At 37.3% G+C, this 20,723-nt stretch overlaps 2 protein-coding genes across 4 annotated transcripts in view; one reads left to right on the forward strand and one right to left on the reverse strand.

Moving 5' to 3' along the window:
* The window catches only part of ric8b (RIC8 guanine nucleotide exchange factor B), a 22,506-nt gene extending 14,775 nt beyond the window's left edge, over positions 1 to 7,731 (forward strand). For all 3 annotated transcript variants that reach the window (XM_022754256.1, XM_022754258.1, XM_022754257.1), the window contains exon 10: positions 5,090 to 7,731. In XM_022754256.1, the coding sequence (XP_022609977.1) occupies positions 5,090 to 5,198 (109 nt within the window). In that variant the 3' untranslated portion in view covers positions 5,199 to 7,731. The remainder of the gene's footprint in view (positions 1 to 5,089) is intronic.
* A 43-nt stretch (positions 7,732 to 7,774) lies between these two features.
* Positions 7,775 to 19,751, reverse strand: LOC111228405 (NAD-dependent protein deacetylase sirtuin-3-like). The gene is made up of 9 exons (XM_022754260.1): positions 19,650 to 19,751; positions 18,613 to 18,804; positions 12,297 to 12,483; positions 9,799 to 10,017; positions 9,399 to 9,631; positions 9,173 to 9,273; positions 8,916 to 9,077; positions 8,615 to 8,827; positions 7,775 to 8,364 (listed from the first exon to the last, which is right to left on the reverse strand). Exons 3-9 carry the CDS (start codon positions 12,473 to 12,475, stop codon positions 8,164 to 8,166), a joined length of 1,308 nt encoding a protein of 435 aa, XP_022609981.1. The 5' UTR covers positions 12,476 to 12,483; positions 18,613 to 18,804; positions 19,650 to 19,751; the 3' UTR covers positions 7,775 to 8,163.
* Between the last annotated feature and the right edge of the window lie 972 nt (positions 19,752 to 20,723).

Here is a 20,723-nt window from a genome sequence, read left to right on the forward strand (position 1 = left end):
ACATAGTATAGTAAGGCATGAAAAACGTCATAGTATAGTAAGGCAAAAAAAGGACATAGTATAGTAAGGCATAAAAAGGACATAGTATAGTAAGGCATAAAAAGAACATAGTATAGTAAGGCATAAAAAGGACATAGTATAGTAAGGCATGAAAAACGTCATAGTATAGTAAGGCAAAAAAAGGACATAGTATAGTAAGACATGAAAAAGGACATTGTATAGTAAGGCATAAAAACGACAGCATAGTAAAGCATGAAAGTATAGTAAGTCATGAAAAACATCATAGTATAGTAAGGCATAAAAACAAAAAAAGGACATAGTATAGTAAGGCATAAAAACGACAGCATAGTAAAGCATAAAAAGGACATAGTATAGTAAGGCATGAAAAAGGACATAGTACAGTAAGGCAAAAAAAGGACAGTATAGTAAGGCATGAAAAAGGACATAGTATAGTAAGGCATAAAAACGACAGCATAGTAAAGCATAAAAAGGACATAGTATAGTAAGGCATGAAAAACGTCATAGTATAGTAAGGCATAAAAAGGACATAGTATAGTAAGGCATAAAAAGGACATAGTATAGTAAGGCATGAAAAACGTCATAGTATAGTAAGGCATAAATAGGACATAGTATAGTAAGGCATAAAAACGACAGTATGATAAAGCATAAAAAGGACATAGTATAGTAAGGCATAAAAAGGACATAGTATAGTAAGGCATGAAAAATGTCATAGTATAGTAAGGCATAAAAAGGACATAGTATAGTAAGGCATAAAAACGACAGTATGATAAAGCATAAAAAGGACATAGTATAGTAAGGCATAAAAAGGACATAGTATAGTAAGGCATGAAAAATGTCATAGTATAGTAAGGCATAAAAAGGACATAGTATAGTAAGGCATGAAAAACGTCATAGTATAGTAAGGCATAAAAAGGACATAGTATAGTAAGGCATAAAAAGGACATAGTATAGTAAGGCATGAAAAATGTCATAGTATAGTAAGGCATAAAAAGGACATAGTATAGTAAGGCATAAAAAGGACATAGTATAGTAAGGCATGAAAAACGTCATAGTATAGTAAGGCATAAAAAGGACATAGTATAGTAAGGCATAAAAAGGACATAGTATAGTAAGGCATGAAAAATGTCATAGTATAGTAAGGCATAAAAAGGACATAGTATAGTAAGGCATAAAAAGGACATAGTATAGTAAGGCATGAAAAACGTCATAGTATAGTAAGGCATAAAAAGGACATAGTATAGTAAGGCATAAAAAGGACATAGTATAGTAAGGCATGAAAAATGTCATAGTATAGTAAGGCATAAAAAGGACATAGTATAGTAAGGCATAAAAAGGACATAGTATAGTAAGGCATGAAAAACGTCATAGTATAGTAAGGCATAAAAAGGACATAGTATAGTAAGGCATAAAAAGGACATAGTATAGTAAGGCATGAAAAATGTCATAGTATAGTAAGGCATAAAAAGGACATAGTATAGTAAGGCATAAAAAGGACATAGTATAGTAAGGCATGAAAAACGTCATAGTATAGTAAGGCATAAAAAGGACATAGTATAGTAAGGCATAAAAAGGACATAGTATAGTAAGGCATGAAAAATGTCATAGTATAGTAAGGCATAAAAAGGACATAGTATAGTAAGGCATAAAAAGGACATAGTATAGTAAGGCATGAAAAACGTCATAGTATAGTAAGGCATAAAAAGGACATAGTATAGTAAGGCATAAAAAGGACATAGTATAGTAAGGCATGAAAAATGTCATAGTATAGTAAGGCATAAAAAGGACATAGTATAGTAAGGCATAAAAAGGACATAGTATAGTAAGGCATGAAAAACGTCATAGTATAGTAAGGCATAAAAAGGACATAGTATAGTAAGGCATAAAAAGGACATAGTATAGTAAGGCATGAAAAATGTCATAGTATAGTAAGGCATAAAAAGGACATAGTATAGTAAGGCATAAAAAGGACATAGTATAGTAAGGCATGAAAAACGTCATAGTATAGTAAGGCATAAAAAGGACATAGTATAGTAAGGCATAAAAAGGACATAGTATAGTAAGGCATGAAAAACGTCATAGTATAGTAAGGCATAAAAAGGACATAGTATAGTAAGGCATAAAAACGACATTATGGTAAAGCATAAAAAGGACATAGTATAGTAAGGCATGAAAAACGTCATAGTATAGTAAGGCATAAAAAGGACATAGTATAGTAAGGCATAAAAACGACAGTATGGTAAAGCATAAAAAGGACATAGTATAGTAAGGCATGAAAAACGTCATAGTATAGTAAGGCATAAAAAGGACATAGTATAGTAAGGCATAAAAACGACAGTATGGTAAAGCATAAAAAGGACATAGTATAGTAAGGCATAAAAAGGACATAGTATAGTAAGGCATGAAAAATGTCATAGTATAGTAAGGCATAAAAAGGACATAGTATAGTAAGGCATAAAAAGGACATAGTATAGTAAGGCATGAAAAACGTCATAGTATAGTAAGGCATAAAAAGGACATAGTATAGTAAGGCATAAAAAGGACATAGTATAGTAAGGCATGAAAAATGTCATAGTATAGTAAGGCATAAAAAGGACATAGTATAGTAAGGCATAAAAAGGACATAGTATAGTAAGGCATGAAAAACGTCATAGTATAGTAAGGCATAAAAAGGACATAGTATAGTAAGGCATAAAAAGGACATAGTATAGTAAGGCATGAAAAACGTCATAGTATAGTAAGGCATAAAAAGGACATAGTATAGTAAGGCATAAAAAGGACATAGTATAGTAAGGCATGAAAAACGTCATAGTATAGTAAGGCATAAAAAGGACATAGTATAGTAAGGCATAAAAAGGACATAGTATAGTAAGGCATGAAAAATGTCATAGTATAGTAAGGCATAAAAAGGACATAGTATAGTAAGGCATAAAAAGGACATAGTATAGTAAGGCATGAAAAACGTCATAGTATAGTAAGGCATAAAAAGGACATAGTATAGTAAGGCATAAAAAGGACATAGTATAGTAAGGCATGAAAAATGTCATAGTATAGTAAGGCAAAAAAAGGACATAGTATAGTAAGGCATAAAAAGGACATAGTATAGTAAGGCATGAAAAACGTCATAGTATAGTAAGGCATAAAAAGGACATAGTATAGTAAGGCATAAAAAGGACATAGTATAGTAAGGCATGAAAAATGTCATAGTATAGTAAGGCATAAAAAGGACATAGTATAGTAAGGCATAAAAAGGACATAGTATAGTAAGGCATGAAAAACGTCATAGTATAGTAAGGCATAAAAAGGACATAGTATAGTAAGGCATAAAAAGGACATAGTATAGTAAGGCATGAAAAATGTCATAGTATAGTAAGGCATAAAAAGGACATAGTATAGTAAGGCATAAAAAGGACATAGTATAGTAAGGCATGAAAAACGTCATAGTATAGTAAGGCATAAAAAGGACATAGTATAGTAAGGCATAAAAAGGACATAGTATAGTAAGGCATGAAAAACGTCATAGTATAGTAAGGCATAAAAAGGACATAGTATAGTAAGGCATAAAAACGACAGTATGGTAAAGCATAAAAAGGACATAGTATAGTAAGGCATGAAAAACGTCATAGTATAGTAAGGCATAAAAAGGACATAGTATAGTAAGGCATAAAAACGACAGTATGGTAAAGCATAAAAAGGACATAGTATAGTAAGGCATGAAAAACGTCATAGTATAGTAAGGCATAAAAAGGACATAGTATAGTAAGGCATGAAATCGTCATAGTATAGTAAGACATAAAAAGGACATAGTATAGTAAGGCATGAAAAATGTCATAGTATAGTAAGGCATAAAAAGGACATAGTATAGTAAGACATAAAAAGGACATAGTATAGTAAGGCATGAAAAACGTCATAGTATAGTAAGGCATAAAAAGGACATAGTATAGTAAGGCATAAAAAGGACATAGTATAGTAAGGCATGAAAAACGTCATAGTATAGTAAGGCATAAAAACGACATAGTATAGTAAGGCATAAAAAGGACATAGTATAGTAAGGCATAAAAAGGACATAGTATAGTAAGGCATAAAAAGGACATAGTATAGTAAGGCATAAAAAGGACATAGTATAGTAAGGCATAAAAAGGACATAGTATAGTAAGGCATAAAAAGGACATAGTATAGTAAGGCATAAAAAGGACATAGTATAGTAAGGCATAAAAAGGACATAGTATAGTAAGGCATAAAAAGGACATAGTATAGTAAGGCATAAAAAGAACATAGTATAGTAAGGCATAAAAAGGACATAGTATAGTAAGGCATGAAAAACGTCATAGTATAGTAAGGCAAAAAAAGGACATAGTATAGTAAGGCATGAAAAACGTCATAGTATAGTAAGGCATAAAAAGGACATAGCATGGTAAGGCATAAAAACGACAGTATGGTAAAGCATAAAAAGGACATAGTATAGTAAGGTATGAAAAACGTCATAGTATAGTAAGGCAAAAAAAGGACATAGTATAGTAAGGCATGAAAAACGTTATAGTATAGTAAGGCATAAAAAGGACAGTATAGTAAAGAATAAAAAGGACATAGTATAGTAAGGCATAAAAAGGACATAGTATAGTAAGGCATAAAAAGGACTTAGTATAGTAAGGCATAAAAAGGACATAGAATAGTAAAGCATAAAAAGGACATAGTATAGTAAGGTATAAAAAATGTTGTATAATAGTAAAACAAAGAATATGTTAGTATAGTAAGGCAAAAAAAAAAGTCATAGTATAGTAAGTCATAAAAATGTCATAGTATAGTAAGCATAAAAAAGTTATAGTATAATAAGGATTAAAAAAACGTCATAGTATACTAAGGCATAAAAAATGACATAGTATAGTAAGTCATAAAAACAACATAATATGGTAAGGCATAAAAACGTCATATGATATAAAGGCTTTAAAAACTGCTGCACTATTGTCCACGATTTTGTTTTCATTGTTAACTTTGAAAATATACATCTTTGCAACAAGGCAATTTTCTTCTATAACAACTCTCCATGATGTTTTTGTCTTTGTGTCCACAGGCAGAACGTGATTCGGCCCATGGGCGTCAGGCCAGATGGAACGTTAGCACCTCTTGAGGAAACTCTCTGTGATCCACCTGGGGACAACTCAGGATCAGACTCTGACTAGTGCTCTGCACATCGAGGTCACATTTTCCAGACTAAGCCCACCAGGCCCCAACTCACCTAAAGCTGTGTCCCATTTCAAGGGCTGGATCCTTTTTGAAGGTGGGTCCTTCAGATGAGGTAAAAACTGAAGAGAAAGTCTAAAAAGTCTATGGTCACAGAAATGAGACACAGAGAGTAGAGCTGTCTCCAAAACAGTTTACAGGTGCTGGATCAGAAAAAAATTAACTTGAAAGTAGCAGTCAGACAAAACATCCATATGCTGTACTGATATCTCCCTGTTAATTAGTCTAATTAAATTAATTGTCAGCATGAGTAGTTTGGATGTTTTGTCTGACTTTTGCTCCCACAGAAACCCAAACTAGAGGATTTGGGCTCCTCTTCAACTTTTTAAGTCCAGTTTATCACTTGGAAGTTACCTTAAATTGGCTGACCAGAGTTAACATTACAAATTCTAATGCTAATGGTAAATATATCCTTATAACTACTACTTGTCTGTAAGTTTAAGGCTGACATCTGTTATTTGCACCTTGCTGTTTAAATGATTTGTGTGCTTCGATCTAATTCAACACATTTACCAATGACTGTTGACCACTCAAATGTAAATACACTGTCAGGTAAACATGACATGGTCAAGTCATATTTTGCAATTCTTTTCAAGATGACACGGTTTAACTTATCACATCATCAAACAATTGACTGACATGCAGTGGATTGTGGGATACTGAGGGCTGCAAAGACTACACTCCAGACAAGCACATCTTTCTCTCAGCCTCATTCAGAGTATCCTTTGAAATGGTATAGGTCTTGTCGGGCCGTTATGACGTATTCAGTCTAGAAATGCGACTCCTGATTTTCCAGCCCTGAAGTGAGACACAGCTCAATGTTTCACAGGAGACTGTAGGGGCCCTGTTGCTGCCGTAAGCCATTCTCCTCAATGGAAGTGGACTTGATGCACAATGCGTATAATGCATAGGAGGCCTCTGTGTTTATTGTTGCACCTTCATTTATTTTACTGCTCCTAGAGTTGAGAGGATAGAGGTAACCTAATTTTTGCTGGATCATGTGTTTCTCATGGAAAACACGGTTGTCATGGTTTGTTAAAAGTGAAATTGGTTCTAAATTATCATTCCTTCTCCTGTGCTTTTGTTTTTCACTTTTTTTAAGTTTCTCTTAATTTCTTTCTGCTACGTTTTGTCCATTGTTTGTATCTCTAGATAATTCAAGTGCATTATACACACACACTTGTAAACATGAAATCACAGTAAAAACTGTTAACAGTGAAGTTTCTCCTTGATTTAAATCATGGCAGCCAGTCCAGACTGGACCACAGGATTGATGTGTATTTAGAAATCAGACAATGCCAGTGTGAATAGTTTGAACTTGCAGCTCACACTGAGTCTATATTTGGTTGTGTAATTATCATTAATGTTGCACATCAGTTAGTTGCCAAGGAAACTTTCTGAATTCAGGGGTTTTTGGCTTACTGTCATGTCACTGAAAGGTGTTTTGGACAAAAGAATTTCCTCTTTTCATTTAAAATTTAGACTTTAAATGGAGAGATGCTACATTTTCCTGTGTTGGACAATAGTAAACAGATTGTTTTCTGCCTGTTGTGGACTCTTGACAAAGAAATGTGTAAACTGAAATGATTGTTTTCTAATCTACATTACTCTTGCCAAATCTGCATGATGTTAAATCAGTTCTCGGTAATGTGATTTGTTTTGTAGATTGAAGGTTTTGCTAATTTTATATAAATCCACAAGTTTAGTCTATGTATAAACTGAATAATATTTCTTTGTGTTGGTACAATTTTGGATTCAATGTAAAAGCTGCCAGCTCTGAAGTCAACTGCATGATAGGATATAAATTCACAACAGATTTGGCCGCCTAACTAAAATCCTAATTTGGATTACTGATACTTTTGTTGTAAGTGAAAAGGTGTTTTAATTGCTGATTACAATCCAGAGAACATGTGTCATTATTGCAGGATTTGGTGACAGCTCAGTTTAATAATGAATAATCATGAGCATACTTTTCACCTGACCTGTGAATCACCACTACTGCCTCCTCACACAAAGAATAATGCAGATAATTTGGATGACAAATTTAAGGGAAAATCAACATTAAGTGTCTTAGTAATCATGTGCCACCAGAACAGCTTCAATGCACCTTGTCCTAGATCAGCAGTCTGGGGCTGCAAAGGCCATAGCATAAGAGTCACAAAATGTCTATACTTATCAAACCAGGCAGTGGCCATTTGGTTGGTGTCTCCACTCACTTCAGGTTTTTCCCTTCAATTTGACATTCATCTGTGGATCAGTTTTTTCTCTTACACTCCCATGTAAATGCCTTTTTGTTCCTCCACAAACACTGAGGATAAATGAAAATTGCATGTTGATCACATTCTCTCCATTTAGACATACTATTATGGGAATCATTTTGTTCTTTTTGCACATTCTACTGTAAATAGCACCACTCTTACTTTATGTAGTGAGGCGTCCACTGAAAAGTTAATAAACTGGAGAATAAGAAAATTTTGTCTTTTTTGAACCCATACAACAAACCACAGAAAAGATGAAAATTACACATTACTTTTATTAAATATTGTTTAAAATACAGTGTTGTGCTGGTATAAAACATTAACAAGTCATTGCTATTGTATGAGACCACTTGCAGAAACATTAAAATTTTTGTTACAGAGTTCAGACATTTACTAGTGTTCTGGAAGGACCCAACTCCATAATAAGTGCTTTAAATATGGTTGCTGAAGTTGATAAACCTTTTGATTTGTACATATGAACATAGCATGAACATCAGAGTCCCAGATGAAGAGGTAAGATTATTCAAAAATCCTGGTTAGAAATCAAATGCGTGAACAGTTAACAGAAGAACAGTCCTTAGTGTGAGCTAAGGAGAGAGGAGACTCTCAAACCTTTCCAGTGTCATCTTTTATGAAACGCGTAGCATCAGTTGCTCAGGTTGGACGATGCAGAGCTCTTGCTGTCTGTCTCTGAGTCCGTCTCCTCGCTGCCACTGCTTGCTGCTCTCTGACCTCCTGGTTTGGATCTGGATGTCTCCATCCTGCCTGGAGGCTCTGACATACCTCTGCCCTGGAAAGGCGTCTGTCCACTCACTGATGGGGCGCTGTTTATCAGCGTTGGGATGCTCTGCCGAGAGGGAAATTATTTCTACAGTCAGCACAAGTGTTTTAAAAACAGATGGTTAAGTCCTATAAGTACCTGGCACTGGCTTGGGTTCGATTACCAGAGATTTTTCTGCTCTCCGATTCCCATAATCCCTTTAAATAAAAATGTGCCATTTGTTTAATAAATTACCTAAACAGAGATTTAATTAACCTGCAGGAGCTTTTTTTTTCTTTTTTTTTTTAAAAAAGGCCTATCTTAAGATGGAACTCACTGTTGTTTCTTGACTTCTCATCAGCTCTGTGATCTCGTCATTCCAGCCGAGCATTTCAGCAAATCTCCGGACTGTATCCTCCAGGTCACCCAGCTCCATGTGGTCTCCTCTCCGCAGTGGGACCTTCTCAAAGGGACCCACAGCATGTCGGTTTAGGAGGAGACGTGGCACAGTAGAGCGCACCGTATTCACCAGGCTGGCAAATGGCTCAATCTGAAACAATGAATTTTTGTTCAGATGTAACAGAGCTCAACATTTACATTTAATAATGAGGACAGATAGTAAAAATGCTGATGTTTACCTGTAAAGATGTTCCCATAATGATTAGCAGGTCTGCTTTGGGGAAGTCTTTTGTGTGGAGGAAATACTTCTGCGGAAGGTCCTCTCCAAAAAACACAACATCAGGTTTGACTGTAGCAGCACAGAATGTGCATATGGGAACGTTGCCATTCATTATAGCATGCTGTGAAGCAAAAGGAGGAAATATTACACTGGCATCAAATGCAGGGAATTACTGTAATATGTTTGACTGGTTTTGGACCACACAGCCAGACATACCTTAGCCTCCTCAGCAGGATACGGAGTGTAACACAAGTGACAGGAAGCTGTGGCAAAACTACCATGAGCTTCCACAAGTTTGTCATCTGGGATGCCACATACTGTGAAGAATATTAAATATTGTAACAGACATTCAAGAACTGGCAGTATACATTTGGATTATATGTTATTGAGTATGTTAGTGCTTCATGTGCTGTTTTTCGGTTTCCTTTAAGTTGTCACTCACATTTCTCCAGTCCGTCAATGTTCTGTGTGTACATTCGGAGCAGCAGGCCTTTGTGATGAAGCATGCGGATGAAGTAATGTATGTAGTTGGGTCGGTGGCTGCCAGGATACAGAGCTTTGGCCAGTGAGAAGAAAGGCTGTGGGTCGTTGGAGAAGTAGTCAATGTTGAAAATGGCTTCTGGGTAAGGAATGTTGTACTTCTCCAAGTTGGCATAAAGACCTGTGCCTGGAGTTCTGGGGAAAAAAAAAAAAAAAAAAAAAGTGGAAGTACAGACAATTTTAGATGTTCATTTTGAGCATGATGCCTTACACTCAGGGTGAAGAATGAGGTACGATGGAAATGTTAGCAGAGAGAAATATAACGATGAGGCTTTAGAGAGAACAAAGCCAAAGACAACAACCTGAAGTCTGGGATGCCGCTGGCTGTGCTGATTCCTGCTCCGGCCACCACAACCACATTCTTACAGCGTCCGAGCTTCACCAGCCGAGCCACAGAGGCAAGACTGCCCCGGGACGGTAACTTGGCAGCAGACACAGACGGGCTGCTTTGAGCAGATCTGGACCCAGAGGACTCACCATCCTGCACAGGGTTACTGCTACATTTGGACGTCTTTCCTTTACTGGAGAACAGAACGAGAAAAGACACATCTCTCAGATATTTTACTACTTTTCTTCTTTGAATAACCTGATCCTGTATGGAATTATAACCAACACTTCACAACACAAACATATTTAATTTCATATAAAATTGTCAATGTGTCCAATCTAAATATCCATACAACACGAGATGTGGGAGGGCACCTGAATGACTTCAGCTTCTATAAGTGTCTGTAATAGGACTAGGGCTGTGCAACTCAAGATACTTTAGTATGACTTTGTGTAGTAAGTTTAAGGCAGACTCTGGATTTGAAACAAGAGACCAGTGGTCTGTACTATGAAGCAGGATTAGAGGTTATTGAGGTAACTTCAGGTTTAACTCTGGGTTTTTAGTCCTATGACGGTGGTTCACTTGTTACCGAGGAAAATCACCATGGTAACTGATGCTGAACTCCTAACCTGCTCCGGCTCAGGTTAACTTAGAGGATCAGATCAAAACCTGCCAACAGCCAAACTACTGGCCAATCAAATCACTGGAAAAACAGAGTCATCATTCCTACAGGATCATGACAGGGACAAAAGAGTTTACAAAAAAGTGATCAATAAAAACGAGCAGTAGATATAAAATATATTGAAAAAAAAAAAAAAAAAATCAGGGGAATTGTTTTCCATGTGTCCACTTTGGTTTAAAAACAAAGCTTCTAAAAAAAAATGCACAGAGAGTTTATCACGCTAAATAAATAGCCTATATAATAACTATTATAGTTTCATTTTAATTGAACAAATATTCTTTAATCCGGCGTGTCAATGCTTTTACTCTCTTCTTCATCATTGCAGCTCAGAATAACATGATCAGACTCTGGAAATAAAAACTAGACATCTGATGTCTGATTAGGTTGGACTGACTCATCAGACATCAACTACTTCTCTCCTCTCTGCAGCAGAAACGGTCTGATATTAACTTTAACTGTTTTATCTGCATCACATGTTCATAACAGTTTGTTCATCATCAAACTGAAGTGCAAAAATACTCAAACGTAGTGATAATTCGTGCACTTATTTACAATATATCTTTAGTCTGACTTTAATAGAAATTATATTTAGACATGGAGATAATATTTTTTTATTCCAGTCATGTGATCATATTGTTTACATTTCACTTTGTTGAATGTCACTTTTGGACGTCGCTATAAACTAACTTACCAGCAAGTATCAACCTTTCTTATAATATTAGGTACCTCATTCATGGCTCTGACGATGTTGCTTACAATTAACAACTCCACCTCTTTCGCATGAAGGCGCTCCTAACCGGACAGGTAAACCCAGGGTTAACTGAGTCAGTTGATAACCTGCTTCATAGTACAGGTTATCAGGACGGTCAATGTTAGGTTCAGTCAAGCCAGATAACTAAAAGTTATCATGGGTATGTTGAACTTGCTTCATAGTACAGGCCTCAGGCCTAGCTAGCTTGCACAGACTTATACACATATTTATCTCAACTATCACACATTCAAACTAGAATTACCACCTATGGTTGTATGCCCCTGCCAACCAACCAAATTGCAGGAAATATGGTCACAATCTCCCCTTCCTGAGCTACAGCATGAGTGTTTTTGCACATTATGATTTCACAGTGAAGTTGACCTTTGACCAGTTGGATATAAAATCATCACTTCATCATTTTATCCAATTAGACATTTGAGTTAAATTGTGTCATAATTAGCGTATGAATTTGAGAGTTATGGCCAAAAACATGTTTTATGAGGTCACGATGACCTTAAACTTTGACCTACAAAATCTAATCAGTTCATCCTTCAGTCCAAGTGAATGTTTGTGCCAGATGTAATGAAATGCTCTCTGTGCATTCTTGATATATCACATTCACAAGAACGTGAGATCACAGTGACCTTGAACTTTGTCCACAAAAATCTATTCAGTTGATCTTTGAGTCCAAGTGAATGTTCTGAATTTGAAGAAATTCCCTCAAGCTGTTACTGAGATATCTCATTCACGAGAATGGGACTAACAGACGGACAAACCAAAAACATACTGCCTCCTGCCCTGGCTGTCGCTTGAGTGAAGACATAAAAATATGGTTTATTTTAAAAAGCTGGGTCCACTTCTTAAACTATATTGGACACTAGAAATTTCATTCGATGTGTTTTCCTTTATTATATTCCTTCTTCTATGATCTTGACAACACAGTGTTTTTTGTCATATTTGATGGCAGAGAGTTATAATGTTCCCTTCCCTTTCCTTTGTAATATTTCTACAGTATAAAGTCACTGTTACATGTCCTCACCTAGAGCATAAAATGTCCTGTCCGCTCACACTCATCTGGCTGAGGTCCTGGGCCAAAGCCGAGTCTGGCTGCTTCTTTCGTTGCTTTCCATACGGGGCCAGCCCAGAGTCCTGAGACTCTGTGGGGTGTCTGACCTGGGAGCTGGAGCTGCGGGTTATCCTGGTTCTGGACCTGTTCATTCCAGCACCTGTTGACAGCAAGAAAAAAACACTAAATCATTCAGCATAAATGAAACATCAAACAATGTTTATGAACTTTAATGTTTCTTTTTTCCTGTGCCATCAGCTTGAGGTGAGATTTGTCCAAATTACATTTGAATGTCAGACATGAAAACAACATTTTATTGGTTTGATTGTAGGTCATTTGAAAAATGAGCTTGATTGCTTGATCATTTTCTTTTTAATTCACTTTCTTTTTGTTTTGATTTTTTAATGCACTAATTAAGTACTGACTTGTTTCCAGTGATTTGATTTTTCATTTGCTCTCCCTCCATCTTCTGTGTCCCATATTTAAAAAGCTGTTACACTGTGATCATCGTGGTTTCCTTTTCTGCTCACTCCCTTTGCACAGAGAGAGGCTAAAATGATTTAAAACTGTCAACTGTTGAACAAAAGGTAACGACTGCAATATATTTAGCAACCCCCCGCCCCTCCAGCAGCTATGCTAATACAGTCCACAGCTGTGGCAGCTTTACTGTTCAGGGAAAGCGGAGGGTCAAGCTGTGGGGTGTGGGGGGGTGGGAGTTAAAAAGAGGGGTGGCAGAGGTGAAAGACAACCGTAGATTGACTGTGTGTCAACAAACCCAGCTGGGAGAGAAAAGAGGATGCCCCCTAATGGCCCCCTCAAACTGACGAAAAGAGGGACAGGGGGGTGCAGAGATAAATGATATGGAGGCGGGATTCAATAAAGAGGGAAAAGAGGAGTAGAAGAAGAGGAGAGAGAAAGAGAGAGGAGGAGGGAGGGGGGCTTCTTTTCCAAAGCTATTCTAGGCCTTCAAACAACTTCCATGAGGAATGAGTGTGAGTGATCAGGCAGAGGCAGTGAACAAGGAAACAAAAGAGCTACAACCCATAAAACACAACTGCTTCAGAGGGCAGCAGGGAGATAAGATGAGCTTTTCTCCAGCAGCACCTATGGTAACTCCGGAGGGTCGGGGGGTTGGGTCGTGAGGGGGGGGGGGGCAGGAGATGAGGAGAGGGGTCACTGAAGGTTTACAGAGCAGCAGCATGGCCAGAAAATAACAGCCTTTGGCACATGAAATGACAGGAGAGTGTCATCTCAAAGCTTTCATTTAATTACTACAATAACATTTAAAGAAAATTAGTCATTAACAAGCTTAGAACTGATGTAAATGTTGGCCATGAAAAGCTTAATTTGCAGAAAACCCTTTGAACCATCTTAAAAATCTCACACTCTCCAAATTACTTTCATTTAAGGAACTCAATCTTCTTTCACTTTGCCTCCTTAAAAAGGCTGAAGCCCCCACATTACTACTGTTTTTTTTTTCTCCTGCACATCCTAAAGAACTATTAAAAACAGTGGGAGGGTGAGGGTCTCGGCTTTTGTCTGGGCTCCTCTCAAAAAGACACTGCTGAGTACAGGCAATAAATCACCAGCTCAGTTATTATTAAGGTCTCACACAGATGGTGCAGTGCAGCCGCAGAGCCAATACATCAACATGATCAGACCCCTCTAACAGTGCAATCGTGTCTCAAACAGCACACACATTGGCTGCCCTCCTTCCTGGATATTACAAAATTAAACTTGACCCAATGGAAAAATGTTAAAAGAAAGAGAACATGGGTCCTCATCTATAGAAAACCAAAAGTCAGTGTGGCTGGAGGAAACTGTGGGGAGGTGGAGGCAGCAGCAAGTTACAACCAGTCAAAACAGAACAGCAAAGGGCAAATATGACTAAGGACACCTCAGCAACAACCTAAAACAAGTTAAGATGGTGCAAGTGCAGTTGCACAAAAATGATCAAACTACTTCTTAGTGTTTTAAATGTCAACTTTTTATCTGATAGAGGCCTAATTGTGCCACAAATGCTGTTATTATTCTTAATGACAAATAAATCCCTGTATAAATGACAAAAGGCTTAAAAAGGATTTGAGAGGCCCCCCCCCTTGTTTAGCCTTTCACACTACTTGTTCTCGCAGCTCTCCCCAGTCGAAAAGCTGAGCCCAGTGTGTCCCAGTACCGGACCACCAGGAGTGTAGCTGCTCATATGAGGGTTACAGTTATTTAATTAGGACAGTCCTAGTACACTGGGTACATCTCAGTGCTCACCCCAAGTAATCCTGTTACAACGTCAGAGGCTGGGACCAAAAGCCCAACACCAGGAAAGAGAGAGAGCTGGTAAAAGGTTTGTGTCAAATCAACAAAAATATAATTGACAGAGCAAAAGCAGCATCTCCTTTATATTTACTGCTCACTGAGAAAACAGAAGTTCTTGTCTGAAATCAGTGTGAGGTTAAAAATATCATAATAATCATACTTCATAAACTACACTCCCATGTAGATAATAGTATTAATTCAATCTACCACTGCTTATTCTGTTTTAATTTCAGCCTGATGGTTAAATTGAGGGTCTGTCAGCAAAAAATCAGTGGATACAGTGGATTATGCGTTTTCATAAATGACATACAGAAGATGATTTGTTGGATTTTTTAAGACCATCATGAGCAGATATGTTCAATTTTAAAATTCATCAGCCGCTCTGATATGTTTCAGTTTGGTTTATGTATATTTTTTAGAATAACATGACAGCTCACACAAGTTTATTGTGTTTGGTTAATTATACTTCTACTCACCCAATCAGAAACCCAGACTCTAACAACACATATGTTGGTTACTGCTGTCACTGGCCTTTCTGGTTGACGCACGTCTTTAAGCTAAAGCAAGCACATTCAAATTTGCCTTTTCTAGGTTTCTGGGGGTTTCCATCTCATTTTTAAGGATGGTTGTATGACTATTTTGTGAATGATCAGACACACACAAGAGAACACTGAAAATAAATGCTCCTGGAAATAAACTATGAAGTTTAAATACTGAAAGCAATAATACAGATGAACCATAACTATACAACAACAACACTCCCCTATTTTCAATCTGTTATTTAAAGACCCTGCACATTGCCCCACACAGGTGTTTCCAATCACTCTGACTGATTAGACCTCTGTTTAGGCTGAGGGAGGGTGAAGCTACTGTTTGCTGGGAATTACACCAGACTCTATGTGCTAATAACAATAAACCTTTTCTACAGACACTTTGGTGTGTGACAGTAGCAAAAGCACAGGTGCTTTTAATAACAATGGATGCATTCCACTTAGAGGAGGTCCTGGTACTGTGTGTGCTGGGTCACTGCAATAACTGACTGGGACACTTAACAGGCCTGAGCCATCGTTAATGTTACCAATTACACCTGTGCTACGAGTCAAAATGTGAAAAAGATTTATCAAACAATTTATACATCTAAACATGCAACAGCAGTGTAAACACTGTGTAGGGTCAAGGGTCAAGATAATAAAGAGCGGAAGTTGACTTAGCTACAGTACAGGCCCTTCTGTAAAGTTTTTTCCGGCAAACAGTTTGATTTGCAGGCTTGACTAGAAATAAAAAAAATTGCTTTTAAATTACAGCTACAACAAACATTATTTTTCTTTATCAATTAAACTGTTTTTTTTTTCAGAAAGCAGTTAAAAATGTCCATCACATCACAATTTCCCAAAGCCTAAGGTGTCATCTTCAAATTCCTTGTTTTATCTGTCCAAAACCCAATGAAATTCAGTTTACAATAAAATTTGCTTCGATAAATAACTAAATACAACTAAAACAATTGTCACAATGTATCAACAGGTCTGCTTATAAGGAATTAAAATCAACTCTCTGGCAAGGCAATGTTAAGTTTATATTTACCTTAAATTTTTCTAAAAACAGTATAGTGATCCAGTTAATCCAGTTTGTATTCTTCACTGTGCTGTCTCAGATCATATACCATACTAAAAAATGCCTTTTTGTCTATGATTATCATTGGGAAATTTTGTTTACAGATTTTCTGGGGTCGAGTATAAATCCTTGAAAAAAACAAAAACAGATTCTCAGTCACTGTCAACAACAACATTTACCTGGTGTCTCTAGAGTGACATGTCAGCTGTGTCTTAAAGGAGATTTGGTTACATTTAATGAGAAGCTTTTCCCCTGCAACCCCACCATTTAACCCTCCACTTACAGCAGAATTGAGGACAGCCGACTTTGATCTCTGTGTGCCCCATCCCCCCCCCCAAGAAAAAAAAAAAAAAAATGCAGGGACACCACCAGGCAGTCCCGTCGCCATGGAAACCTCTTCACTACTTAGTTGGAGAGGCAACAGCTCTATGTTCTCCTTCCCCACCTGCTCACTAATGACATATCACTCTATGTAGCATCTTTGTTGGACTCCCAATTGACACAAAGCAGCGAGTCCTAATTTGTGTTAGTATATTGTTTGCTCACACAGAGGGGAAGGTGGGTGGTGGAGAGCTAATTTTGCCCAGTGGGTCGATGACTAACTAATGACTCTTGTCCTGTTACTCCTCTGAGGAAGTACCAGCCCTAAATTAAACACCAATCAACCAATAATGGGATGTGATGTTATTTGCACATAAATGCAGATTCTCTTTGAGAGAACAGGATCTGTAAAGAGACAGTGTCTTTACATCGCCCTGACTGAAAATACAGGTCCAATTGTATTTCATAGTTGGTTTTTATTTGTTGATTTAACAACTTAATCTTTCAGCACTAAAGCAGTCCAACATTCAGTGTTGGTTATAGAATAGACCTTAAGAAAAGCAATAGTTTTAAGCTTGTAGTTAAGATAAAAAGGACAGTAACCTAGCCTGTTAGCAAAGCACATTGCTGAGGACACTTTGCATCAAACAGCGTGTTTAACAATGTGTTCAACCATGTTTAGAAAAGACAAAAAACACTTTTCGATGTGCACAACCTCCCCATTTCTGTACAACTGCTGAATGAATTGATGCACTCAGAAAAAAAAAAAGTTTACAAATTCTTTGCACCCAGTGTCAGGTTTTGCAGAAGAGTTACTATTACTAGCAGTGAGGCTACACTGTCACCTGCTGGAGCCTACGTCGCATTACATATGAAAGCCAGCCCACTTTGCAAAACATTCAATGCCACATACACTGTGGTAACCATTAGTAACTTCCATAGGAGGATCGACTGGTTCACAAAGAGCTGCACAGTTTGCTTTTCACCAAACCCAATTAGCTTTTTGGGCCACTGTCTGAGTGAAAGCAAGTAACACACTATTGACCCTGTTTAATCAGCAAATCCAGTCAATATGCAGCCAGTAGTCTTGGTAACCACAGGACAGAAACATATGACACAAGTACAAAATGGGGATGGTTTCAGTTACATGATTGTAAATAAATGATGCCTCTTGTTGCTGTACGTGATTTGATTATTCGATTAGCAGATTGGTAGAAGTTAATCATAATTTTGAAACTTTTTAGTTTTCTCTGTTGCATATCATTATAAAATGGATAGTATATCTTGTGTTGTTTTGGATGCTGATTGAGAAATGGTTGACATCATTGTTTAACATTTTATACATGAAACTGAAACAAAAATTCACTATCAGTGTTTGTGTCTGGAGGTTTCCACATCACACTGGTGTAAATTGCACATTGGACCATGATTGGTCTCCAAAGTAATTGTGGTGACACAAAATCCTGCTGGTACATAGATGTCCAACACTTAGATTCAAGGTAAGAATTAGAGAATCAGATCAATGTGAAAACAGCACTGCTAGTAGTGTCTATACATACATCATTGGGCACAGTGAAGCTCAGACATGCAAGTGAGTTGACAATAAGTAGATTGTGGAAGGGGAGCTTTAAACTAAAAAGGGTACATCACAGCTTTTCATTAGAGAGACACAGGCCTTTTTCTTTCTCACACTGAACAGTCACATTAAGTAAACACTACTAGACTTTAAGCGACTCAAAAAGTGATGTTTAACTGCCTGAGGATCGTCTGAAAACACAGGTTTTTAATTTCACTAGAAAAGCACAGGGACTCATTACATCCCCAGCTGGTCTTAATCACGTTAATGAGGTTGTGAGTATCGAGTGAAATAAAATATGTAGCGAAACTTCCTTTAAACATGTATGTGTGCTAATGTAGCTCCGCTCTGCAGGAAATCGTTAACGTTGTCATTAAACGGTGGAAGTCCGCAACCCAAAATCTCCTCTACTAATGACAATAATGCAATTAACGGTAAAAGAAGGACATTAACGTCAGTGTTATTAGCTACCTGTTTTTGCAGCCGGCGGAGCTTCCGAGTGATGAAAAGACGACGACAGACTGCAGCCTCTGTTGGGCCACTCGGGATGTTTCACATCCAAAAGGAAACTCGCCGAGCCTCTGTGTCACTGAACTCTTGAGTTTGCAGCTGCAGTCAGGTCAACAACATCTGGTTCATCTGTAGTAGAGATGTTTCCTTCAGCTGAAACACAGGCACTGTAAGTTTTAGAGGACAGAGCTGTCACTCTGCTGTTGTTTCCGGGTACTAAATAATTCATTACGAATACGGGCGGGAAACGGAGCTGGAGTCACGTGGTAGTGTATTTCCGCTTTCTGACCTTAGTCTTTTTCAAAATGAATGGGAGGTGTAAAGTGGGAACTATGAATGTAAATAAAACACACTCAGCTGACAGGTACACCCTCAGTCTAATACAGCGGTCCTATGATAAATCCGTATAATGTTCAGTCTTTGTTGAAACTGTTTTAGAGACAGAGAGCTGTTTATTGTGTTCTACTGGCAGACAGTGATTTAACTGAATATTTCAGTGTCTGTTTCCAAAAATACGTAGTTTTCACTTGTGATGATGATGACAGGTCAATCATTAAACCCAGAAATACAGTGGGTCCCCAAAAGGTAGCAGGTATTCAGGTCAAAGACTTTCGTTAAGCTAGTAGACTTGCTGTTTAGTTTTGAAGACATTTCTCCAGCCATTCAAAAGACTGTCAGTTCAGGTCAGAACTAGAGCATACAAATACCAAACAGTATGAGACCTGATCTCTTCAGTGCAGAAACATATCAGATCATTTATAGAAATACACCCAAATAACATATTAGTTGAATTATTTCAAATTATATCACTGGAACTATACTGCAAAATGGCAGAACTTTGGGCCAACAACACCTGACAATAACATATCTAGATTGTAGATATCATTTTTGCTATACTTAAAACATCACATTAATGATAAATAAACATAAATTATATGATCAACTATCATATTACTACAACTAGGTGACATTTTGACTGTACAGTAATAGAGATTTACCTGTGTGGTTTTCATGCCTCTCTGACTGATAGTGCTGTGTTGCAATCCCCACTTTCATCCTCTTAGCTTTCACCTCTGTTTCCACCGCTGCCTGGCCCTCATCTGTCAACAGCAGAGGGCGCTCAGTGAAAACACTCTGTTACAAATCAGTTCAAATGGGATATGCCCTGATGCTACACTGTTACTGTTGTGTGACAATTATCATGGAAAATCTGAACTACAAGACTGTCTGACTTACTTTATCTCAATCACGTAGGAATTTTGTGACTGTATCAATGAAATGGTTTCGTTTTCAAGTGAATACTTGTTGGAACCTGCAGTACTATTAATGCACTTCCTGACATTGGGATGTCAGACATTGTGAAATGTATTACAGACTAATGCATCTTGGAGCAAAACTCCTTTTAAAAGCAAAGAGAGATGTCTGGTTGGTGAAACAAATCTGGAATATGTTGAACAAACATATGTATGTCCTATTTCAATGGAAAATCAAACAACAATTTCATACACTACACCTAAAAGATAATAGCTGATTATATTTGCCAGAAGTGTGTGTATAATACAATACAATCTGATATAAAATACAGTTCTTATGACTCAATGAGATCAACAAATACTGTGTATCTCTCAGTCTCGCCTCCACACAAAGATACACACACACACACACACACACACACAACACACACACACACACACACACACACACACACCCTTTAGGATTCATAGGTAAGGGTGTAGCTCTTTATGACAGGTATTGCATTCCTTGAAGCACACTGAAACTCCATTGCCAAAACAACAGCACCCACTATTTCCAAAGCTTTCATTATTAATATTATGTTTCAAGTCAACAATGCTTCATGTGACACGTGGGTGAGAACGAGATAAGGGTGATTAAGTGTTAGATAGAGGGATAAAGAGAGAGAAAGGAATGAGGATGGAGAATCTAGGATCAAAACAAAATGTCCTGTACTGCTATTTGACTTTACAAACAAGCTGAATACTAATATTGCCTTTGCACTATGGTTAAAAGTGTGAAATGAGATGTGAACCTTTTGTGTGGTCATTCAATAACCA

This window comes from Seriola dumerili, unplaced genomic scaffold (genome assembly GCF_002260705.1).
Source record: "Seriola dumerili isolate Sdu_G_001 unplaced genomic scaffold, Sdu_1.0 BDQW01000219.1, whole genome shotgun sequence".
NCBI lineage: Eukaryota > Metazoa > Chordata > Actinopteri > Carangiformes > Carangidae > Seriola > Seriola dumerili.